Here is a 26488-nt window from a genome sequence, read left to right on the forward strand (position 1 = left end):
CGGCAGAAATGTGAGTTCTTCCAGAAGCGGATCTCGTACTGTGGTCATGTCATTGACCGGGAGGGGCTTCATAAGGCTCCTGACAAGATAGCGGCAGTTGTAAAGGCTCCCGCTCCGGAGAATGTCTCTCAGTTGAGGTAGTTTCTAGGATTAATTAACTATTACCATAAATTTCTGCCAAATCTATCCACGGTGCTGCATCCGTTGAACGCTCTTTTACAGAAAGGGGTACCATGGGACTGGGGCAAAAACTGTAAGAAGGCATTTCGCAAAAGCAAAGAATTGATCACCTCAGAGGAAGTGTTGGCTCACTTCAACCCGACACTGCCTATTCGGTTGGCTTGTGATGCTTCTCCATATGGTATTGGGGCAGTACTCTCACATAAATTGCCAAATGGCACGGAAAGGCCAGTCGCGTTTGCATCCAGATCATTGACCTCCGCTGAGCGCAACTATGCGCAGATCGATAGGGAGGCCCTTAGCCTTGTATGGGGAGTGAAGAAGTTTAATCATTACCTATAGGGCCAAAAATTCACACTTCTGACGGACCATCAACCGTTGGTGTCCATTTTTAACCCTAAGAAGGGTGTTTGGGTGATGACAGCACAGCGTCTCCAGAGATGGTCTCTTTTCTTAGGGGCACATCAATATCAGATAGAATTCAAAGGTACGAAACAGCATGGCAATGCTGATGGCTTGTCGCGCCTGCCACTACCTGAAGATGAAGACACGACGGAAGTTGACCCTGTTGAGTGACTTCATTCGACCATTATCGAGTGTTTACCTGTCACCAACGCAAGTATTGAAAGAGAAACCAGGAACGACCCGACACTGTCCAGAGTCTACGCAGTGACAGTGAAAGGATGGCCAACACGGGGTGATCCTCTGTTACCGGCATTCTCGGCAAGGCGAGACCAGCTGTCTGTCTGCCATGGTACTTTGATGTACGGGACAAGAGTGATTATTCCTCCCAAGTTAAGGGAAAGAGTTTTAAAAGAACTACATGAAGGTCATCTGGGGGGAGTTAAAATGAAAAGTCTTGCTAGGGCTTACGTATGGTGGCCGGGTATTGACCAACAGATTGAGGAGTTAACGAAAAGCTGCGCTGGGTGTCAAAAAGTGCAAAATGCACCTCCGATAGCACCGCTACACCCATGGGAATGGCCTTCAGCCCCATGGCAACGCGTACACATTGACTTTGCTGGTCCATTCATGGACTCCATGTTCCTAATCGCGGTGGACGCACATTCCAAATGGCCAGAAGTCATCAAGATGAATACCACTACTTCAGAAAAGACAATTGCGGTGTTAAGAACAATATTCGCAAGGAACGGATTGCCAGAACAGATCTGTTCGGACAACGGACCACAGTTTGTATCGGAAGAATTCCAACAATTCTTAAAGAAGAATGGAGTTAAACATTATACCTCTGCCCCATATCATCCGGCGACAAACGGGTTGGCTGAAAGATTTGTCCAGACATTCAAAAAGGCTATTAAGGCCATGAATGATGATCAGATTCCGCTGCAACACAAGGTCGATAAGTTCCTGATGTCATATAGAAACGCCGATCATGCTGTGACTAACCAAAGTCCTGCTATGATGTTTTATAACAGGAGGTTGCGGTCCAAGTTGGACTTGTTAAAACCAAATGTGCGGAAGGAAGTGGAAAACAAACAGTTTCGGCATATTAACAGCAAGACCACTCAAACTTTCGACGTAGGACAACCAGTGATGGCAAGGGGCTATGGAAACGACAAATGGCAGTCTGGAACAATCCGGGCCAGACAAGGACCTCTGATGTACACCGTAGATATTGGTCATAATGTGATAAGGCGTCATGCGGATCAACTGGTAGAGTCGAGAGCAAGGGTCGAACCCATGGTTGTGACAGAGACAGCTGTGGAAGACGTTCATGAACCTGAAGCATCTACCTCGGCCGAGAATGTATTTGATGATGATGACACCCAATACATTGGCAACCAACTAGAGGAGGCACCTCAACAACAAGAATCAGAGACCACTGAAAGGCGTTATCCAAGCCGAATCAGAAAGCCTCCTGAGAGACTGAACCTTTGAACTGTTATACCTGAAGTTATATATGTATATATGTTATGTTTATTTGGGGATATGACTGTTAAGCTAAAAAGGGAGGATAGTGGTGTATGTAACCTGTTCCATCTTAAGAGAACTTAAGCCTGGTCCACCTTAAGAAAGGTACTACTTTCTTTGGCTGCTGTATACGTAATACCGGTGGTGACCACACCGGTATATAAGCACAGTGTAATAATATTGTATTCAGTTTAGTCCGACCTCCAACCAGTAAAGACCTGTTGAATTTACTCTTGTGGTCTGTGTAGTAATTCTCACTACAACACACAGACTTAACAATCAGCATATCAAAAGGGAAAAAAAGCAGGTTAATGTTCCAAGTACAGACCCTTCATTAGAACTTTGTAAGAAAAATGAGACAAAGCATAGGGAGGAATATATCTTGTAGGTAGGAGGTGAGGAGGAGTAGTAGAAATAAACAGGGGGAGCAGTAGAGAACCAAAGCCGAGATTCCAAAAAATGACTAGCTCAAAAACAGGTCTTGGCACTGAAGGAATGAGACCAAGAATGACTGAAAACAACATCAGTGTTGAGTGTTAGCACTATGACAATTATTCCTAGAGGACAGGTGAGGTGATTGATATTCAGAATGAAATGAATAAATGTCAGTGTTCAGCCTAACAGCTGAAGGAAAGAAATTGTTCTTGATAGTAGTCCTGAAATCAAGGCTGCCTTGGAACAGGGTAAACTATTTGAAAGATAGGTGGCCACAGATAAAGATACATTTTAATTTCATCTCAAGCTCAGAAGAAGGAATGTTTATAGATAGTTTCGATTTAACACCTTTAAGCAAAGGATAGTGAATGTGTTGATCAGGTTGTTTAAAGAGACAGCAGAGTCAGATAGTGTGGAAAAATTTAAGGGAGAATTGATAGATACTTGAAGTGATGAAGCGGCATTAGTTTTCGGGATTGGCCAGATGGACTGCGGAAACTTTTTCAATCTTGTACTTTCCTATGTTCCCACGATCCTGCTAATTATAAAAGAACGCATTGATTTGAGTGAAACCAAGGCCCTTTTACAAGCAGCTATGGAATCGAGGGGGTGTCCAAATATTGAAAGGAGCCAATAACAATACTGGTGGACTCTTTGGATTAGAAGAGGTTTCGAGGGTCAGGGGCCAGTTCTTTCATCTCTGGTGCCATTTCCTAGTCAAGAAAACGTTTTGCAACAACAATTCTATTTTATTTAGTTTTGGGGAAAAAATGGGGGAACTGAGCACAAAGAGGCACTGAAACACAAATCACAGAAATTCAAAGAGGCACTTCTGTACTCACGGTGATTGCAAGAGAAGAAAAACTGACTGTAACAACCACCCAGAAAATGTAATGGAACAACAGTGGCTTTATGTGGAAAGGTCAGGCAAAACAAATTCATTGCACATAAAAAAATGACGAGATGTCATGCATGCAAGTGAAGCCGAGTGTGTGCTGAGGCAAAACCGGATCTGACAGAGAACAGGCACTTTTGTCTAATAACATGTCTTGACAAGCATAATCTAATTCACCCCATTTTATATATTTAAAAAAATGATTAGTCTAAAATGTGAACTTTAGCTTGCAATAGTTGCATTTATTTTATATATGAATTTTACAATTTTCTTTTCCAGAAATAAATGGATCTGATTCATATGAACTTCCGCAATTTTTAATATTTTTGATCGGAAGCAATTACATAATGGAATTTTCCAGTCACTGCTGTTACTTCATTAACATTTGAATGAAATTCATGAGCTTACTAACATATTGATACCAATAAAGCTTGTTCCCTCTCTGCTCTGGTGATGTTTATTGGCTCTCTGCCACCACCATTAGGTTATTGCTGTTACTACCTCAGTGAATAAATTTGGAAAACACTTTCTCTTCTCATAATGCAATTTGTTGCTATTCATGCAATCAACAGGTAGTAAATGTGACTGTTAAAATATCATATGATTTACAATCATTTTCATTAAGAATTGTGGGCACATGCATTACATCGCACCAGTGCAAACATTTTCTGTGTAGAAGAAAGCTCTAGTTACATTAGGATTACACTAAAGGAAAGGATGTTTATGATTAAATGCAAACCATTATCATTAATGTGACGTGCTAAAATAATAGATCCGGAACTGATGCTATAAAAGTTTTGATAGTTCAACATCGTTATGTCTGGCTGTCAAAATACTTAAACCAGCAAGATCTAACCACAAGTCTGATTGGAACATCTGGCCTTTTATTACCCAGTACCAGGAAAGATTTATGTATTTCTTCAAGGAACTTATGCCCCTGTTATACCAACGAGTGCAGCATCAGCCTCATTTGTAGCAGAGTGTAGGGCGTGCCCAATTATACTAGTCACCTACATCGCTGTGAAAGGGGGACAATGTCAGAGCTTTTCACATCTGTACTCAAGCGCCTGGAATGTAATTTAGCAGTTCACTGTACTCATGCTGTATTTTTTGAACCTTCTGATCAATCCTGATGGATGATCAGTTCTCTTCAATCGCTGATAAATAGATCAGTGGCATAGCAGGCTGAATCAGTTTAAGGGGGAGGCGGGGGGACGGCAAAAACAAAAACAAAAAATGCTAAAATACACGACTGGCTCATCAGCATCTGTAAAGAGAAAAGACAGGTTAACATTTCAGGTGTAACTCTTTCTCAGAACTAAAGCTGAAAGATAAGCGAGGATTTTAGTAGGAAAAAAGAGAAAGGGGAAGAAACATCATATAAAAGACAGAATTTGTGTCAGATGTAGTTAAGCTGCAGCTGCTCCAAGCAAAAATTAACACAGGGCCATATAAGTGAAACACAGAAAGAATAAAAGATGTTCACAGAAGCACTCACCATAGTAGCATCAATAAAAAACAATCAAGAAAGCTGGCAATTAAGAGAAAAAGTTAGGAGGTTAGGGAAACTATCAGATAACAAGCTTTTTCTAGCTCCTTGTCCAGGAAAGTGAGATGTACTCATGCTGTATATAGCGAAAACATAAGTGGACACAACACTGACTTCTAGAGTATATCACTTCCAACCCTACTTCAGTTCAGTAACAATGAATAACCCAGATATGGTAGCAATAGTCTGGTCTTGAATAGACTTGGGCTATACAGAAAGTTCAGTGTTATTGAGAGAGGTGAGGTGCAGCGGTTTCCAGAAGAGTGCAAGTAGGGGTCAATTCAAGCCTGGCATGTGGTCCAAAGAAAGGAGATTTAAAAAAAATCATTGTTGGCTCCCTTATAGAGGGGCTGCATGGGAACTGCCTATGATCCCTCACCCCACCCGATGGCAAACAGGTGCCGAATTTCCAGGCAGTTGGGTATCAGAGATACGCCCATAATGGAACAGGAACCCACTTGTTCCATGTAAATAAGGTGTCCTACCGCTGGCCCTGAAAACTCCGCTGGGTCAGTGCTGGCAGGTGTCAGCAGGCACAATCCTGGTGTAACTGCCATAATTCTGGCTCATAAGTTTGCAGGACTAAGACTTTTGTTGTCATACTGAAGGTTATAGAGAAGATCCAGATGTAGTAATTTAGCCATTGTACTGTTACAGAATATAAGCACAGAGGATGTGCAATCTGAACAAAGTTGGTTGGTGACTGTAGAATGGTACTAAAAGAGTTAGATATTGAGCGGAGGAGGTTATTGACATGAAACAGGAAAGAGAAGAGAGTCCTGGTAAACCCCTAATGGAAAGACCAATTAGAAAGAGAACTGGATAGCCATGACCATAACTTTGGTGAAATGCCATGTAATGTTAATATTTACAAGTGCACGATGCCACAACCTGTCAAAAATTTTGCAGGTGTTGAAGGTGGTGAGTCACCAAAATCTTTAAGATCAGAGGTTCAGAAAGGAAACAAAGGATTAGGGTTATTGATTGTTCCTTGAATTGGAGTAGGGTTGGAAGTGATATACTCCAGTGTTGTGTCCACTTATGTTTTCGCTATATATAAATGATTTTGGGCTTGGGTAGAGATGGTATGATATTGATATTTGTAGATGGCATAAAAATAAGGGATGGAATAGGAATTGGCCACTTGCCTCAACAGGCATTTTTGATAGATCAACCCCTTCTAAGTGCCTTCTTAGCTTTGGGCTGTGCAATATTAGGAACAAATACATTAATGTGTTTGCATGAAATTCCTCTATCCACCTTAGGTAACATAGCAGATAAAAGAATTTCATAGTAACGCATTAATTACTGATATCACAGAGCCTGATTTAAATCTGCATATCTCTCAATAACTCCTCTCCCAGAACACATCCGGGGTGAAATCAGTCAGTAATGCCAAATGGGTCGATAGCAAATCGACAGTCCATTTTACACTGCGCCTGATTTTCGTTTCCATTTAAGTGCACTACTGGTGTTGACCAATTTCACCCCATCTAATTGTCTTCTGAACCCTTTCATACTGTTTGTTTTCAAGGACTTCACAGGTAATTTCTCCCTCAAGTCTACTGTGCTTTGAATGAAAACGTTCTGCCTGACTTCCATTCTTATCCTAATTTTCAACGAATAATTTATTTAGCAGGATAATCCATATTACTTAAGACTTATTACTGTATCTAGATTCTCACAGTTAAAGTACTTAATGTATCATTCTGGTAGGCCTTATGAATTGCCCATAAAATCCAATGTCTAAATGTATAGTTGAGCCTATAAATTGTAAGTACCCTTCTGTCACACGTTAAAACAGAAAAAGCTAAGCAAATATTTACCATTTTCCTTTATCATCTCAGAAGCACATTGGTCTAATACAGCCATATTTGCCAGTATTGTCACCACCTGTATTGGATACAGTACATAAACAAACATCACATTGTGTGCAAATTAACAAGATTGATACAGTAATACCTGAAATAGTTTTTAACATTCTCAGGTTGCAATTTTTCCTCTCTTGTCCTAAAGATGATGCCTCCTGGTGTCCTTTCCAATATTCATCCCTCAAGCAACATCGCAAAACAGATTATTAGGTTGTGTTTGTGGGATCTTGCTGTGCGCAAATTGGCTGCTGTGTTTCCCTATATTACAACAGTCATTATATTTCAAAAGATTTAATTGGCTGTGAAGCGTTTGGGATATAGAGGTCATGAAAGGCGCTATATAAATCAAAGTTATTTCTTTATTATAAAAATGAGTCCAGGTGCAAACGTTTAAATGTGTGTCCCACTGTAACTACTCTGTGTGTTGAAAAGGCTTGTGGTGCACACCACTGTAAATGGAGGTGTTGAGTGCAGTTTATTTCTTTGGCTTTTTTCCAACAAAATATCTATGTAATATGTTTGCAACCTTTTAGGTTCAGTTAGATTAAATTACTAATGGAGAAACGTTATGTTGCGCGAGCATTTCTTTTTAAATGTTACAGACCAAACGTAGAGTAGCTGCTTTTACAAAGCTGCAAAAAACTTGCGGTGGGGGAGGGGGGAAGGGGACAAACTTCTGCAGGTGTTCTTCCACTCATCCAACATAGCTTCAGTGGAAGAACCACCGAAGCCCCAGAAAAATGGTGGAAATTCCACCCCTTAGATCTTGCCACATCTTGCCAGCCCTGGGGAGGCGGGTATGGAGGTGGGACTGCCAGAAAAATGGCAGAATCTGGGGGTGGGTGCCCAACCCGCCCCCAACCCACCTCCATGCTATCTTGCCAGGAGGCGGGTAGCCGACCCGCGCCGAGTCCCATCTCCTTGGAGGCAGGAAGGGGATTAGTGCCACTTATTTGCCTGTTAACAGGAAGTTAACAGGCAGCTAAGAGGATTATCCCCATTTTACCCACACAAGTGCGGGTTTCCCAAAGGCTCTGAACCCCGCCAGGGTCACTGAGGCGAGCAGTGGGTCTGCAGTGGTCGGAGGGTTGCAAAAGTGCACTGTGAAGGTAAGTGATGGGTGCAAGTGTGGAGAGGTGAGTATGTGAGGTAAGTGGAAAGTGGTAGTAAAAGTTTACTTACCTTTGTTTCTTCCTGCAGGCTTCAATCGGTGGGTATGCGGAGAGTCTCGCACTTCCGCGGCAGAGATGACAGATGGCTGCTGCATTCTCCAATGCAGCAACCATCTAATTTCTGCTAAATAAAGAGGTTTGATGAGTCTTGAATTCAAGAACTCATCAAACTGCAGAGAATACCAGTGTTTGACAGTTTCACAGAGCTGTCAAACGATGACAATTCATCTATCAAACATTTTTGACAGATGAAAAGTCATACGTTGATGTTCTCTGTAACCGGCTTTCCCTTAATTGGCCTGCTAAGCCTGCTGGGCGGGCTTAACAAGGTCAATCAAGGGAAAATAGCGTGGGTTGGCCAGAAGTTGATGGAGGCGGGACTGAAACCCGACAAGTGGGAGTCCCGCCTCCAAAAGCTCCCCATTGGCAAAATCCCACCCATCATTACAAAAGAGATTAGAGTTCCAATTTTTAATTATTTGTAAAAATAATCTCCCTCCCCATTGCAAAACAAAATCTGTTAAGTAACTTTTTAAACTATAGCACTTATGTTCATTATAGAGAACAGAGAGTTTGAACGTGTGTGAAGGAATAGCCATGATTCGGAGAAATACATGATACCATGAACAGATTTCTAATATTATTAGTACATGATATACTGGTTTAAAAATGTAAAACCTCAGAGACATAGGCTGTAAACAGAGAACAGGCTTCTAAGATAAAGATCAGTTGATAACAACGTTGTAAACAAGCTTTGAAATGGGAATTAGTTAAATATACTAAAACAATGAAAGATTGAAGCAAACCATTGGTGCTTCCGAAAGGTCTACGGTTTGCAACAAACACAATGAGAATGCCCAGTTTAAGGTGTTACCAAATAACACATAAAACAAAAACACAAACATTAAAAGAGGCAAGTGCCTTTGAACAGATGACATCAAGTGAAGAAACACCTGCTGGTCAAATAGTTTTTATGTTAAACTTGGAAGACAGGAACTATAAGATTAAATATGCAACCAATCGAGATAGCTAGAAAACAAGTAAACACACAGTTAAAGTGGTTTTGATTTACATATAGTAAATATAATACCAACAAGAAGGCTTTGAAAATATGACTTCAATAGAAGCACCAAGCAATTACATTGTGTTTGTATTGAACTTGGAGCAGTAAGGGGGGTCACAATGTCTGCTAAAAACCAGTAAAGCCAATATTAAGAATTGAATGAAGAATCTTCGATAAGAATGATAGCAAACAGAAACCATTGCTGTCATTGTTTTTATGATGGTTTTTGGAACACCTAAAGGTAGAGAAATAATTATGCATGCAATAGTTGAATTGATAGTAAGATAGAAAGCATTCAAACAGAGGCATCAATAAAAACAATTAGCTGACATCAGCAGAGAACATCAAAGAAGAAATCACTGCCAAAAGAGTATAAAAATACACCTTTTCAACAGAAAGGCAGCACTCACTGAACTGGCAAAGCATTTCTCAACTCGTCAGAGGCATCTCTGTAAGTCTTTAACTATGAGTCTCGGGAAGTCAAAGTGATTGATTTTGGTGGATGTTCTGGATTTAGTAATAAGTAAGAAAAGTAGAAATGTAACGAAGTTAAGATTTGAGAATAAGGATCTCTAAGAAATAAGAAATGAAAGCTAATTGCTTTTGAACTGTAATGTTGCGATGGATACACCAGCTGTTAACTACATGTTGGTTCTTTAATAAATTTATATATTTTTAGAATTGTCTCACAGAGTAATTTCTGTATCAACCTCGCAAACTCAAATCCCTGTATATTCTCTGGTGAAGAGTTGCAGAGTTCTGGGGGGTATTCCAGACCCTCATAATATCCGGAAGGTTACAATCTAGTTAAACTTATTAAAAATGCTATCCAGAGGATGGTAATATCTTCAGGTCGTTCCTTCCCTTTAGGGAGAGATAGCCTGAACCTTTAGATCCATTTAAGCGTCTTGTGGAGTTTGGCTGTCTCTAACTTTGGTTGAGGGCGAACGTCTGGGGAGTACACCTGATCTGGGGTAGTCCGAAAGGGCTAGGGCTGTAATTATCCCTTCACATGAGTAAAATAAGACACATTACACGTGTTTCCCTGATTACTAAAGGCACCTCTCGGTGTATCAATTAAACCCTACAGACCAGAAGATCTCAAGTTCAACAACTGATTTATGTTGAGTGAGCTGATCTCACCCAGGACAGCAGTTGTGGTGTTGAAAATGGTCCTAGTCCTGAGCAGCGAAAGGGAAAAATCAGCAGGGCTCCCACTTTGGATCAATATCTAGAGACTCATGCTGGGAAATTTGCACGTGCAAATGTTGAATGTGAAAAGGATCAGGCTTTGCATGTGATGCCGCCCTACAGTCAGGTCATGGCCTGAACCCCTGAGAAAAACTTATAATGTAGTCCACTTACAAAGTGAGCACTCAATTTATTTCCAGGAAGGGGGCAGCACCCCCAGAACTGGCAGCAGTGAAGCAATTTTCTGATCTTTTAGCAATGACAGGTGCCCGCCATTGCCGTGTAAATAGAGGACCTCCACCGCTCCTGTGAACTTTAATGTGGGTCATAGGCAGAGGTCACAGGATCACTGGCCCAAGCATTTTCAGGGCCCCGTTATCTAAACTCACACAAGAAAAGTGGGTACTTGCATGAAGTACTGAAGGGCAGCTGGGGCTATTGAAAACAAAGTCCAGCAAGAGGTCGTGTCTACAGGAGAGAGGAAAAAAGAAAAACTACTTTGCAACATTCAGCGTAAAAGGTAATAAGATTGGAATGTATCGATTTTTGAAAGGTTTGATTACTTTATTTGTATCTATTCTGATGTTGACCATAGCCATCACATTATATCAATGTAGATATCTATATTTATAAATACTTGAATCAAAATGCCCCTAGGTAGACAGTGCAAAATATTACTTCTGTGCTTTTGTTATGGCTTGTCACTAAAAAAATTCAACTATAAACTACAAATAAATAAAACTCTTCATCCTATCTGTAAAGGTCTTGCTTTTTTTAGTTTTACTCACATAGGGCACCATCTCTACAGAGCTTCAGCTCTATTAGAGGGTAACACAGCGTGAGAATAAAACATTGCATTGGATGGCGATACACTTTGATGTGCTAGACACAGCATGAGTGGAATTGCTGGATAATCTTATTACAACCTCAATCTCAAATTTAGATGAATGCCCTTCGATCCTTCAAGTGACAATTGATCCTCTCCTATTTCCAGTGACCCAACTCTCAGAAGGCTAGGATTAGCTCATGATATTGTCCACTGTTTATCTTAAAATTAATCCTAAATGTAGGCACTCTGCAAGCTCTAGTTTAGGATTTGAGACCCTTAAAATTCACAGTCAAAGTGCATCAATGTTTAAATCACTTCTTCGCATAAACTGACTGTTAAAACTAAAAGTCAGTTCTTCAACTTTCTGAAAAGTAGGAAAATAATAGAATTGAACTACAGTGGTTTTATGAGTACTTATTAAGAGTTGGATGTTTGCCTCATTTGGTAGAAACCTTGCCTGTGAGTAGGAAGGTTGTAGACTTGAGCACGTATTCTAGGCTGTAGGGGGTGACGTGTGGCGCGTGCGCCCAGTCAGCTTCACCTCTGACTGTCCCTTGAGCGGTTCGAATTGCTCCCACACCCCTGGGTTCTAGACACCGGACTTAGGTACAGGCGGCGATGCAGAAAATCGAGTAGACAAGTGGCTTGGTGTAAGAAAACCAAGATTTTATTAAAACAGAATAAAACACAGTCTTATGAGAATTACTGGTATAAAATACAGGCATAAACAATTACGTTTATACAGGGAATGGGGAACACACGGCACATCAAGGGAAAAACAATTACATTAACAATCCCCTTATCCTTATCCCACCCCTTATACCTAACTAGATTAAGTTATGAGGGGCCCGGAATTCATGCTCACCAATCCAAAACCTATTGCTTTAACGTTGTGAGTTTCGAGGTTTGGTCTTCTGTCCTTTGGGGTACTCCATCGCCACGTGGTCTCAGGGCGCGGTGCTGGAGCTGTTGATGCAACACACCTTCCCTCTCCTCAGCTACCGTCATCGTCTCGTCGCGATGGGTTCTCTTCTTCTTCTCCCTCGGGTGGTCGTCGGCAGTAACGGGGCGGTTGGCGGTCTTTACTGCTTATTCGATTTTACTACCCATCCTTTGAACACCAGTATATTCGTTGTGGCGTGGACACCCGTGTCTAACGCCAGCTTATTCGCAGTGTTCAATTGCCAACTTATTCTCACTGTCCATACATACACTGCTAATTTCTTCCCCAAACGCCAGCTTATAACTCGGCATTTGGTTTTACCAATGCGTCTTTTGCTGCCCTTCTCTGCTCTTGTCGGGTTTTACCTTCTTATTTGTCTCATCTTGTCTCGTCTCGTTTCATCTGCCCTTTTTGTGGCCTGTGTGTCCTGTATGACTTTGAACTCGGGTCTCAATCTCCTCCCGCCTTTGGTCCCAGTGTAATGGGCGTCCTTGGTTGTTGAGCGGTGCGGGGAGCGAGAAGAGAACCCGCCACGAGGCCAGGGCACGAGTACGAGCGGCAGCAAGCCAAGACCACGGACTAGAGTCAAGGGAAGAGAGCGAAGAGAGCGATTGCTACTGATGGGCCTACAATCATACCCGTTCTTCCACTCCTTATCTGCGCGCCAAATCAGGTCAGTCCATTGTTTAACTTTTGGCGGGCTGTTTTAAACGATCACAACCATTTATTTTAACTACTTTAGGAGTGGTTATCTCCGGGTCTAATGGCCCCGATGTCCTGGTTGCTTTGTCATGGATAAGACTTGATTGTCCTCATCCTACCTTGATGGCTACTGTAAGCTGTTATCGATTAAACATGCAGAAAGCTAATGGCCACAATCACGGGCCCATTCTAATTTGATTTGACTCAAATCGAATAAATGCGTATTCTGTATTTACTTTTTCTGGCTAGGCTCCAGAGAGTCTCTGATCACAGATTCCTGCATTTTAATGTTTCGTCTCCAGGCCTGCTTGCTGGCAGAGTCCTGTTTTAAAAATCCTGTCCATATTGGTCACGAGGTTTACAGAAGCCATTTTGGGTGCCCTGTTTTTAATAACTTGTCCAAAACAGGGCCCCATGATCCATAACTTGGGGAATGCGGGAATTTTGAGAACCCTGTGTGGTAAACCACTGTTTGTATTCCACTGTGTACATGTCTATACATGCCTCGGCTGACTCCTCCCACGAGTCCAGGTATAAAGGTGACTGCTCCACAGTCCCTCTGTATTCTGGACTGGTCGACCACTTGAGGCACACCTTCATTCTCTTGTTAATAAAAGCCTGTTAGTTACCCGCTTAACCTCAGTCTTTTGAGTGATTGATAGCGCATCAATTTTATTAACAAGATTTTTTTATAATGGAGAAGATCCTCACACCAGCATGCCTGGACTTAGACCATCGGGAGGCGGACGCATCCACCAAGTTTGCTCACTGGCTTAAGTGCTTTGAAAAATTCCTGATCGCCTCCGCTGCAACGGTCAAATCGGATGAGGACAAACTGGATGTCCTGATCTCCAAAGTGAACCACCGAGCGTACTCGGTCATCCAGGATGCCACCTCGTACACGGCTGCTCTCAAGCTCCTCAAGGACCAGTACACGCACCCAGTGAACAAGGTGTACGCCAGGCACCTCCTGGGGAGTTGTAAACAACAACCTGGGGAATCGACCGAGGAATACCTTCAGGCGCTGTCTGTGCTTGGCCGGGCCTGTGGTTGTAAGGATGTAAAGGCCGCCGTGTACACAGAGGAACTTATCCGGGACGCTTTTGTGGCGGGCCACAGGTCCAATTACACCCGACAGCGACCTCAACAAGGCCTCTGAACTCGCACTATCATTGGACGCAGCCTACCGGGGCATGGATGCCTACTCCTCTGCACCGTGGACGCCGCGGGGAACGACAGCCTGGGACACGGTAGGACCGTCTCATAGCGCCGTGCCACCCCAGCCACATCCCAGCAACGGCCCAACTACCGCAGCAGTGTCCCAAGGCCAGAAATGCTACTTCTGTGGCCAGGCCAAACACCCCAGAGCGCGCTGCCCGGCGAAAAATGCGATCTGCTCGGGCTGCGGGAAGAAGGGACACTACGCCAGCGTCTGCAGGGCCAAAGCCACCCCGAACCCCAGCAGCGCCGCGTGTGGGCCATGCGGGCCGCCATCTTGGGCCTCCCCAGCCATGTGCGAACCACCGGAACAGCAGCCATTTTGGACGCCTCCAGCCACATGGGGATCATGGACGCCGCCATCTTGGACGCCAGCCGCCATCTTGGCCCCCAACACCGCCTCATCTGATACCCGCAGCGACACACCGACCCCTACGCTGGCCTCCGTTACGCTGGACCAAGCGAGACCACACCAACTGGCCCGGTCCACAATGGACATTAAGGTAAATGGTCACGAAACAACCTGCCTTTTTGACTCTGGCAGCACGGAGAGCTTCATCCACCCCGACACGGTGCGGCGTTGCTCTCCTGCCTGCGCACCAGCGGATTTCTATGGCCTCCGAGTCCCAGTCGGCGGACATTGGCGGCTACTGCGTGGTGACACTCTTAGTAGACGGGACTGTGTACGATAATTTTAAACTTCTGGTCCTGCCCCACCTCTGCACTGCCGTTCTACTGGGGTTAGATTTTCAGTGCCACCTTAAAAGTGTTACGATGGCGTACGGTGGACCCCTCCCCCCACTCACAGTCCGCAGCCAGCAGCTTCCAAACAAACCGGCGCGCACCAGGTGCAACCTCTCCACACTCAGAGTCACCCCCCCCCCACTGTTTGCTAACCTCACCCCCGACTGTAAGCCCATCGCCACAAAGAGCAGGCAATACAGTGCCGGGGACAGGGTTTTCATTAAAACCGAAGTGGAACGGCTCCTGAAGGAGGGGATTATTGAGGGCAGCACCAGCCCCTGGCGAGCCCAGGTTGTGGTCGTTAAGACCGGCGAGAAGCAGCACCTGGTCATCGACTACAGCCAGACAATAAATCGCTACACCCTGCTGGACGCTTACCCACTCCCCCGTATAGCTGATATGGTCAACCAGATCGCGCAGTACCGCGTCTTCTCGACCATTGACCTGAAATCAGCGTACCACCAGCTCCCTATCCGCCCTGAGGACCGCCAGTATACTGCCTTTGAGGCAAACGGCCGCCTCTATCACTTCCTTAGGGTTCCCTTTGGCGTCACCAACGGGGTCTCCGTCTTCCAAAGGGAGATGGACCGGATGGTCGATCAAAATGCGTTGTAGGCCACTTTCCCATATCTGGACAATGTGACCATCTGCAGCCATGACTTGCAGGACCATGACGCAAACCTCGAAAAATTCCTCTGCACCGCCCAACTCCTGAACCTGACGTATAACAAGGAGAAGTGCATATTCCGCACAACCCGCCTCGCCATCCTTGGCTGTGTTGTGGAACACGGAGTCATCGGTCCCGACCCCGACCGGATGCGTCCCCTTATGGAACTCCCACTGCCCCACTGCCTCAAGGCCCTGAAGGGGTGCCTAGGGTTTTTCTCCTATTACGCCCAGTGGGTCCCCTACTATGCGGACAAGGCCCGTCCGCTGATCAAGTCCACCTCTTTTCCCTTGACGGCAGAGGCCCGCTTAGCCTTCCACCGTATCAAGGAAGACATTGCCAAAGCCACCATGCACGCAGTGGACGAATCCATCCCCTTCCAGGTGGAAAGCGACGCGTCCGACTTTGCCCTGGCTGCTACCCTTAATCAGGCGGGGAGACCCGTGGCCTTCTTTTCACGAACCCTCCAGGGCCCGGAGACCAGACACTCCGCTGTTGAGAAGGAGGCCCAGGCTATCGTGGAGGCTGTTCGTCATTGGAGGCACTACCTGGCCGGAAAACGATTTAGAGTCATAGAGTCATCGAGTCATAGAGTAATACAGCACGGATAGAGGCCCTTCGGCCCATCGTGTCCACGCCGGCCATCAAGCCCTGTCTAATCTAATCCCATATTCCAGCATTTGGCCCGTAGCCTTGTATGCTATGGCATTTCAAGTGCACATCCAAATGCTTCTTAAATGTTGTGAGGGTTTCTGCCTCCACAACCCTTTCAGGCAGTGAGTTCCAGACTCCAACCACCCTCTGGGTGAAAAAGTTCTTTCTCAAATCCCCTCTAAACCTCCCGCCCTTTACCTTGAATCTATGCCCCCTAGTTATCGACCCCTCTACTAAGGGAAAAAGCTCCTCAGCATCCATCCTATCTATGCCCCTCATAATTTTGTACACCTCAATCATGTCCCCCCTCAGCCTCCTCAGCTCCAAGGAAAACAAACCCAACCTGCCCAGTCTCTCTTCATAGCTGAAGCGCTCCAGCCCTGGTAACATCCTGGTGAACCTCCTCTGCACCCTCTCTAACGCGATCACATCCTTCCTGTAGTGTGGCGACCAGAACTGCACACAATATTCCAGCTGTGGCCTAACCAGTGTTTTATACAGCTCCATCATAACCTCCTTGCTCTTATATTCAATGCCTCGGCTAATGAAGGCAAGTATCCCATATGCCTTTTTTACCACCTTATCCACCTGTTCCGCCGCCTTCAGGGATCTGTGTACTTGCACACCCAGATCCCTCTGACCCTCCGTCTTGCCTAGGGTCTTTCCATTCATTGTGTATTCCTTTGCCTTGTTAGTCCCCCCAAAGTGCATCACCTCGCACTTTTCCGGGTTAAATTCCATTTGCCACTGTTCCGCCCATCTGACCAACCCATCTATATCGTCCTGCAGACTGAGGCTACCCTCCTCGCTATTTACCACCCTACCAATTTTTGTATCATCCGCGAACTTACTGATCATACCCTTTACATTCATATCCAAGTCATTAATGTAGACCACAAACAGCAAGGGACCCAGCACCGATCCCTGTGGTACCCCACTGGCCACAGGCTTCCAGTCACAAAAACAACCTTCGACCATCACCCTCTGCCTTCTGCCACTAAGCCAGTTTTGTATCCAATGTGCCAAGGCACCCTGGATTCCATGGGCTCTTACCTTCTTGACCAGTCTCCTGTGCGGGACTTTATCGAAGGCCTTACTGAAATCCATGTATACCACATCCACTGCGTTACCCTCATCCACACACCTAGTCACCCCCTCAAAAAATTCAATCAAATTAGTCAGACATGATCTTCCCTTGACAAAGCCATGTTGACTATCCCTGATTAATCCTTGCCTCTCCAAGTGGAGACACATTTTGTCCCTCAGGATTTTTTCCAATAATTTTCCTACCACTGATGTTAGGCTCACTGGCCTGTAGTTCCCCGGTTTTTCCCTACTACCCTTCTTGAATAATGGTACTACATTAGCGGTTCTCCAGTCCTCTGGCACATCCCCTGTGGCCAGAGAGGTCCTGAATATATGTGTTAGAGCCCCCGCAATCTCCTCCTTTGCCTCACACAGCAGCCTGGGATACATTTCATCCGGGCCTGGGGATTTATCCATTTTTAGGCCAGCTAAAACCGCCAATACCTCCCCCCACTCGATGTTAATATGTTCGAGCATATCACAGTCCCCCCGCCCTATTTCTATGTCTACATCGTCCTTCTCCATAGTGAAAACAGACGCAAAAAATTCATTCAGAACCCCTCCTACATCTTCCGGCTCCACACACAGATTGCCACTTTTGTCCCTAATGGGCCCTATTTTTTCCCTAGTTATCCTCTTACCCTTAATATACTTATAAAACATCTTCGGATTTTCCTTTATTTTGCTTGCCAGTGTTATTTCATGGCCCCTCCTTGATCTCCTAATTTCTTTTTTAAGTATCCCCCTGCACTTTTTGTACTCCTCTAGGGCTTCCTCCGTCTTTAGCCTTTTGTATCTACCAAAAGCCCTCCTTTTTTTCCAATCCATTCCCGTATATCCCCTGACATCCAAGGTTCCCTGTGGTTTTTGGAACCACCCTTGACCTTTACGGGAACATGTTGCCATTGTATGTTCTCAATCTCCCTTCTGAAAGCCTCCCATTGCTCCGATGCGGATTTTCCTACAAGTAGCTGATCCCAGTCCATTTTGGCCAGATCCTGCCTTATCCTATTAAAATCGGCCTTCCCCCAATTTAGAACCTTTATTTCCGGCCCATCCCTGTCCTTTTCCATGGCCACCTTAAATCTTACCATATTATGGTCACTATCACCAAAGTGCTCACCTACTAGCACTTTTACCCTGCTCACTGACCAGCGTTCAGTTGCTTTTATGTTTAACAACAAGCAGAGGGGCAAAATCAAAAACGACAAGATCTTGAGGTGGAGAATCGAACTTTCCACCTACAATTACGAGATCTTGTACCGGCCCGGGAAGCTCAATGAACCCCCGGATGCTCTATCGCGTGGCACCTGCGCCAGCGTGCAGATCGATAGACTGCGGGCCCTCCACAATGACCTCTGCCACCCGGGGGTCACCAGGTTCTTCCACTTCATCAAGGCCCGCAACCTGCCTTACTCCATTGAGGAGGTCAGGACCATGACCAGGAACTGCCAAGTCTGCGCTGAGTGCAAACCGCACTTTTATAGACCAGACAGGGCTCACCTGATAAAAGCCACTCGCCCCTTCGAGCGCCTGAGCGTTGATTTTAAAGGGCCTCTCCCCTCCTCCGACCGTAATGTGTACTTCCTCAACATTATTGATGAGTACTCCCGTTTCCCGTTCGCCATCCCCTGCCCGGACATGACCAGTGCCACGGTCATTAAATGTCTAAACGACCTCTTCACCCTGTTTGGTTTCCCCAGCTATATCCATAGCGACCGGGGCTCATCGTTTATGAGCGACGAACTCCGCCAGTACCTGCTCGCTAGGGGTATTGCCACAAGCAGGACCACCAGTTACAACCCCCGGGGGAACGGACAGGTGGAAAGAGAGAATGCGACAGTTTGGAAGGCCGCCCTGCTAGCCTTAAAGTCTAGGGGCCTTCCGACCTCCCGCTGGCAGGATGTGCTCCCCGATGCGCTCCACTCTATTCGGTCACTGCTCTGCACTGCCACTAACGCCACCCCTCATGAGAAAATGTTTGTCTTCTCAAGGAAGTCCACATCGGGGACATCGCTACCGCCATGGCTGACGACCCCAAGGCCGGTCCTACTGAGAAGGCATGTGAGGACCCATAAAACGGACCCCCTGGTCGAGAGGGTCGACCTCCTCCACGCCAACCCCCAGTACGCTTACATTGCGTACCCGGACGGGCGGGAGGACACAGTCTCCATACGAGACCTCGCACCCTCAGGGGCCCCAGTAACCCACTACCCACTACCACCCCACCCACGATCCAATATCCAACCCCAGCAGACGGCACGCCTGGGCCCCGCTCGACACCCACGAGGACTACACACCAGTGCCCCAGCCTACGCGGGACTCGACGCCGGAAGCTTCACTACCCCTGCCGTCACCACGTCGATCACAGCGGCAGACAAGACCTCCGGAGAGACTCCAATACACAAACTTTTAATACACTTCACCCTGCCGGACTCATTTTTAAACAAGGGGTGAATGTGGTAAACCACTGTTTGTATTCCACTGTGTACATGTCTGTACATGCCTCGGCTGACTCCTCCCACAAGTCCAGGTATAAAGGTGACTGCTCCACAGTCCCTCTGTATTCTGGACTGGTCGACCACTTGAGGCACACCTTCATTCTCTTGTTAATAAAAGCCTGTTAGTTACTCGCTTAACCTCAGTCTTTTGAGTGATTGATAGCGCATCACCCTGCAGCTTACAGGCTGACAGGACAGTATCATCCTAAGGGAGCACTGCATTGCTGGAGGTACCATTGTTTGAATGAGGTGTTAAACTGAGGCTCCGGTCTACCTGTCCAAGTGGTTGTTAAAGATCTTATAGCACTATTTGATAGAGGATAGGGAGTTCTCCTACTGTCCTGGGCAACATTTCTTCCCTCCCCAAAAATAGATTAATTGACCATTCATCTTACTGCTGTTCGGAGATCTTTATTTATGCTTGCCATGGATGCTTACATAATAATCACTGCACTTCAAAGAAAATTATTGTCCCTGGAGTGCGATGAAACATTTCTGAGAGGCAAATAAGTCACTATATAAATCTCTCGTTCATGTTCCAGCATGATTTAGTAAAAACAATGATACCTGCTGTAGTAGAGTGAAGTGTTATAGCCCTATTTCTTATCCTGGCTCCTGTCTATTGAGGTTCCACACTGAGAGCAGGACCTCACAAAGTTATACCTACATTGTCCTTACTAGAATGCAGATACAGCTGTCTTGCATAAATGTAGCACAGTACCTCATGGGCAGCTTCTTGGGCTTCACATTAGCGGAGGAAGTGATTGCTAGTCTCTGGCATAAGTTTAAGTCATCTGGCCATTTTTTTTAAAGTAAGAAAGCAAAAAAACTGAACATTAAATATATGGGGATGGAGGAGGGTAAAGCTGGCATTATAGCAGTTTCCTTTTATTACTGAGAAAAAAGTTTTGCTTGTGTTATTTTAAAAATGATTAATGCTTAAATATTCATTCCTAAATTTCTCTCTTCCTCTCTAGAAGGCCACTGGGTCTTGCTGTGAGACAGTTCCACAGATATTGGCTGCCCTGGGGTATTTTGTTCGAATGACTATCCTTCATGTGAGACTTCAATGGAGAGTAAACTTTGATCCAATCTCTTCAGTTTCCTGCCGGGTGGGGTTAAGGTTAAAATTACACCACCCCACCACCACCCCAACCCCCCACCCCCCCATGCACCCCGAGCGCTAGCAGCTTTTTTGTCCATCTTGATGAGACTGGCCTTGCTTGCTTCCACTCTTATCTACCCAATCACATCCAGAGCATCTCTAGCAATGGTTTCTTTTCCCATCTCCACACTGTCACTTCTGGAAGCCTCTAAGGATCCATCCCCTCATCTTCCTCATTTATATGTTGGCAACATCATTCACAGACACTGACTTAGTTACCACATTTGAGCTGATGAATCCTAGCTTTACCTCTCTCACACCTTTTTATGCCAGCCAGTGACATTTTTCACATTTGGTCCAAGAAGCTTCAGTCTGAGCCCTGCACCTGTCAAATGACATTGCAATGGGTTTGGACTGATCACAGATAGTTCTGTACTATTTAAAAAATCCATATCAGAGCTTTGTACAAAAACAATCATGCAACATTCTTAAACCAATAATATATTTCAGTGCATTTGGCTTCAAAACAATTGTACATATCCAGTCAGTTTTAGAAAAGCATGAATCAGAATTATCTCAGCCATGCTTTTAGTTGCCAGCCAAATCAATTAATCTGTCTTGAATGCCTCAATAAACTAATTCTTGCTTATTTCACCAATATAAATTGGGCATCTTAGAAAAATCATTCAGCCCTATTTATAGTGACTGATTTCAAATGTCTGACCTTTCAAAGGAAAAGCTCCCTGCAATAATAAAAAAGGATCATTTGACAGTATAGTGAACACATGGAAACTTTCTATATGGGAGATGCTTGATGCTTGTTAATTCTGGTGTGTGCAATGCAATTCATCCACACTGACCACAGTGCAATGCCAGTAGTCTATTTAAAAAATACTATTTGGAGATTGTATACCCAGAGATTGGACAAATTTCATAATTAAACACTTCAGTTCTTCAATGAGTGGTCTGATGCATCTGCTGTATTTTGGTGATCAGATGATGGTGATGGTGTAACAAGGCTCTCTTTCCCTACTGAGGCAGACACACTTTTGCCTCATTATCAATGTCATTAACTTCAATGTTGCTAAACAGCAAAAAATATTTATTCAGTATTTTTAACATAGAAAATATCCTAAGGCGCTTCACAGAAGCATTAGGAAAACAGACGCTGAGTGCAAGAGATTTAGGAGGGGTGACCAAAGGGTGGCCAAAGAGGTGGGCTTTAAGAAGAGTTGGGAGTAAAGAGACAGAAAAGTTTGGGGGGGGAATTGCAGAGCATGGTGCTTAGGCATGGCCTCCAATACTGAGGGTGAAGTGAGGCGGGAATAGATTAGAGGCCAATATCAGCGGGATGGAAAGCTGAGGGAGGGGTTGAAGGGCTAGAGAAGGCTATGGAGATAGGGAGGAGCACTGAGGTTGTGAACAGTCTGGTTAAGTCTGAGATAATGGCTGGGAAGGTTGTGGAGTCAGCGGAGTGGGAATGAAGTCTGTTTCACGGCTGAAGCTGATGGTTGCAGTTTTACCAATGTTTCATCAAGGCTCATCCAAGATTGGATGTTAAACAAACAGTCTGATGGTTCGTTCATGGGATATGGGCTTCGCTGGCAAGGCCAGCATTTATTGTCCCTCTTTAATTGCCCTTGAGAAGGTGTTGCTGAGCCGCCTGAATGTATTCCCATAGTGCTGTTACAGAGGGAGTTCCAGGATTTTGACCCAGCGACAATGAAGGAACGACAATATATTTCCAAGTCAGGATGGTGTGTGACTTGGAGGGGAACATGCAAGTGATGTTGTTCCCATGCGCCTGCTGCCCTTCTAGGTGGTAGATGTCGCGAATTTGGGAGGTGCTGTTGAAGAAGCCTTGGCGAGTTGCTGCAGTGCATCTTGTAGATGGTACACACTGCAGCCACGGTGGTGGAAGGAGTGAATGTTTAAGGTGGTGGATGGGGTGCCAATCAAGTGGGCTGCTTGGTCCTGGATGGTGTCAAGCTGCTTGAGTCATAGAGTCATAGAGTTTTACAGCACAGAAAGAGGCCCTTCGGCCCATCGTGTCCGCGCCGCCCATCCATCCCTGTCCAGTCTAATCCCATTTTCCAGCATTTGGTCCATAGCTTTGTATGCAATGGCATTTCAAGTGCTCATCCAAATGCTTCTTGAATGTTGTGAGGGTTCCTGCCTCTACCACCCTTTCAGGCATTGAGTTCCACATTCCAACCACCCTCTGGGTGAAAAAGTTCCTCCTCAAATCCCCTCTAAATCTCCTGCCCCTTACCCTGAATCTATGCCCCCTTGTTATTGACCCCCCTACTAAGGGGAAAAGTTCCTCTTTATCTACCCTATCTATGCCCCTCGTCATTTTGTACACCTCAATCAGGTCCCCCCTCAGCCTTCTTTGCTCCAAGGAAAACAACCCCAGCCTGTCCAGCCTGTCTTCATAGCTGAGGCGCTCCATCCCAGGTAACATCCTGGTGAATCTTCTCTGCACCCTCTCCAAAGCAATCGCATCCTTCCTATAGTGAGGCGACCAGAACTGCACACAGTACTCCAGCTGTGGCCTCACCAGCGTTTTGTACAGCTCCATCATAACCTCCCTGCTCTTATATTCCATGCCTCGGCTAATGAAGGCAAGTATCCCATATGCCTTTTTAACCTCCCTATCTACCTGTTCCGCTGCCTTCAGGGATCTATGTACATGTACACCAAGGTCCCTCTGACCCTCTGTACTTCCTAGGGTCCTACCACTCATTGTGTATTCCCTTACCTTATTTGTCCGTCCAAAATGCATCACCTCGCACTTTTCAGGGTTAAATTCCATTTGCCACTTTTCCGCCCATCTGACCAACCCGTTTATATCGTCCTGTAGCCTGAGGCTTTCCTCCTCGCAATTTACCACCCCACCAATTTTCGTGTCATCTGCGAACTTACTGATCATACCTTTTACATTCTCATCCAAGTCATTTATGTAGATCACAAACAGCAAGGGACCCAGCACCGATCCCTGAGGTACCCCACTGGACACAGGCTTCCAGTCACAAAAGCAACCTTCGACCATCACCCTCTGCCTCCTGCCACTCAGCCAGTTTAGGATCCAACGCGCCAAGGCACCCTGGATCCCATGGGCTCTTACCTTCTTGACCAGTCTCCTATGCGGGACTTTGTCAAAAGCTTTACTGAAGTCCATGTAAACCACATCCACAGCATTTCCCTCATCCACCCCCCTAGTCACCCCCTCGAAAAATTCAATCAGATTTGTCAGACATGATTTACCCTTGACAAAGCCATGCTGACTATCCCCGATTAATCCTTGCCTCTCCAAGTGGAGACTAATTTTGTCCCTCAGAATTTTTTCCAATAATTTCCCTACCACAGATGTTAGGCTCACTGGCCTGTAATTCCCTGGTTTATCCCTGCTACCCTTCTTGAATAATGGTACTACGTTAGCTGTTCTCCAGTCCTCTGGTACATCCCCTGTGGCCAGAGAGGTTCTGAAAATTTGTGTCAGAGCCCCTGCAATCTCCTCCTTTGCCTCCCACAGCAGCCTGGGATACATCTCGTCTGGGCCTGGGGATTTATCCACTTTTTGGCCTGCTAAAACCGCTAGCACCTCCTCCCTCTCGATGCTAATATGTTCAAGTATGTCACAGTCCCCTTGCCCGATTTCTATGTCTGCTTCGTCTTTCTCCAGAGTGAACACAGATGCAAAAAATTCATTTAAAACCCCGCCTACATCATCTGGCTCTACACACAGATTGCCACTTTGGTCCCTAATGGGCCCTACCCTTTCCCTGGTTATCCTCTTGCCCTTAATATACTTATAAAACATCTTAGGATTTTCCTTTATTTTGCTCGCCAGTGTTATTTCATGGCCCCTCCTCGCCCTCCTAATTTCTTTTTTAAGTATGCCCCTGCACTTTTTATACTCCTCTAGGGCTTCTTCCGTCTTTAGTCTTTTGTAACTGCCAAAAGCCCCCCTTTTATTTCTAATGCATTTTTGTATATCCCTTGTCATCCAAGGTTCCCTTTGCTTGTTGGTCCCACCCTTGACCTTTACAGGAACATGTTGGCGTTGTACTCTCTCTATTTCCCTTCTGAAAGTCTCCCACTGTTTTGATGTGGATTTTCCTATAAGTAGCTGCTCCCAGTCCACTTTGGCCAGATCCTGCCTTATCATATTAAAATCGGCCCTCCCCCAATTTAGAACCCTTATTTCCGGGCCGTCTTTGTCTTTTTCCATGACCACCTTAAATCTCACCGAATTATGGTCACTGTCGCCAAAATGCTCTCCTACTGACACTTCCACCACTTGCCCGGCTACATTCCCCAGAATTAGGTCCAGTACCGCCCCCTCTCTTGTAGGACTTTCTACATGTTGGCTCAAAAAGCTCTCCTGGATGCACTTTAAGAATTCTGCACCCTCTAAGCCTTTCACACTCTGACTATCCCAATTTATATTGGGGAAGTTGAAATCCCCCACTATTATTACCCTATTATTTTCGCACTTTTCTGAGATTTGCCTACATATCTGTTCCTCTATCTCCCCCTGACTGTTTGGGGGCCTATAGTACACTCCCAGCAAAGTGCTTGCCCCCTTTTTGCTTTTACGTTCTACCCATATGGCCTCATTAGAGGAACCCGCTAATATATCATCCCTCCTTACAGCAGTAATTGACTCCTTAATTAATATTGCAACACCCCCTCCCCTTTTACACCCCCCTTTGCCTTCACATATTTGCTCTGAGTGTTGTTGGAGCTGCACTCATCCAGGCAAGTGGAGAGTATTCCATCACACACCTGACTTGTGCCTTGTAGATGGTGGAAAGGCTTTGGGGAGTCAGGAGGTGAGACACTCACCACAGAATACCTAGCCTCTGACCTGCTCTTGTAGCCACAGGATTTATGTGGCTGGTCCAGTTAAGTTTCTGGTCAATGGTAACCCCCCAAGATGTTGATGGTGGGGGATTCGGCGATGGTAATGCCGTTGAATGTCAAGGGGCAGTGGTTAGACTCTCTCTTGTTGGAGATAGTCATTGTCTGTCACTTATGTGGCGCGAATGTTACTTGCCACTTATCAGCCCAAGCCTGGATGTCATCCAGGTCTTGCTGCAAGTGGGCATGGACTGCTTCATTATTTGAGGAGATATGAATGGAATGATCATATTGATAAATAAACAGAATGAGAGTGGTCAGTTACTCATATATAGCTATAGGCAACAAGAATGGTGGTGCAATGGGTAAACAATATATGAAAACATCTGTCCCTAGCTATATGAAGCTAAGCCATGGAGCAGTATTGGGGGAGTAATTTATTGTCAGCGATGCCATCCTTCAGAGGATGCATTAAACCTACCTGCCTATTCTAGTGGTTTAAGTGGTTGTTAAAAATTCCAAGCATTATTCAAAGAAGAGCATGGATTTCTTTCCTCAACTAATATCAACACAAACAGATTAACTGGCCATTCAGCTCATTGTTGTTTATGGGATCTTGCTGGTTGCAAAATGGCTGCCCAAATAACAACAGTCACTGCCTTCAGAATAATTCATTGTATGTGATGTTTTTGAGCTGTTTCTGAGTGTTATGATAAGGTGCAATATAAATGCAAGACTTTATTTTTCCATGGTGACAGAGACAGGAACAATGGAGTATAGTATAGATGGGCTCGACCTGTCATTTCTAGAGCACCATCTACAAATATAAATACGTTCTAAGTTTCAATTTTAGCTTCTTTTTGGCATAATTATTATTAACAAATA

The 26488-nt window shown here is 45.2% G+C and overlaps 1 protein-coding gene across 1 annotated transcript in view; it reads right to left on the reverse strand.

Moving 5' to 3' along the window:
- Positions 1 to 26488, reverse strand: part of insc (INSC spindle orientation adaptor protein) — an 811538-nt gene that overhangs the window by 38782 nt on the left and 746268 nt on the right. The window contains exon 10 of the mRNA XM_086007893.1: positions 6818 to 6884. Within this exon, the coding sequence (XP_085864019.1) occupies positions 6818 to 6884 (67 nt within the window). The remainder of the gene's footprint in view (positions 1 to 6817; positions 6885 to 26488) is intronic.

This window comes from Somniosus microcephalus, chromosome 15 (genome assembly GCF_052327205.1).
Source record: "Somniosus microcephalus isolate GS21.2 chromosome 15, FLI_Smic_1.0, whole genome shotgun sequence".
In the NCBI taxonomy this organism is placed as follows: Eukaryota; Metazoa; Chordata; class Chondrichthyes; order Squaliformes; family Somniosidae; genus Somniosus; species Somniosus microcephalus.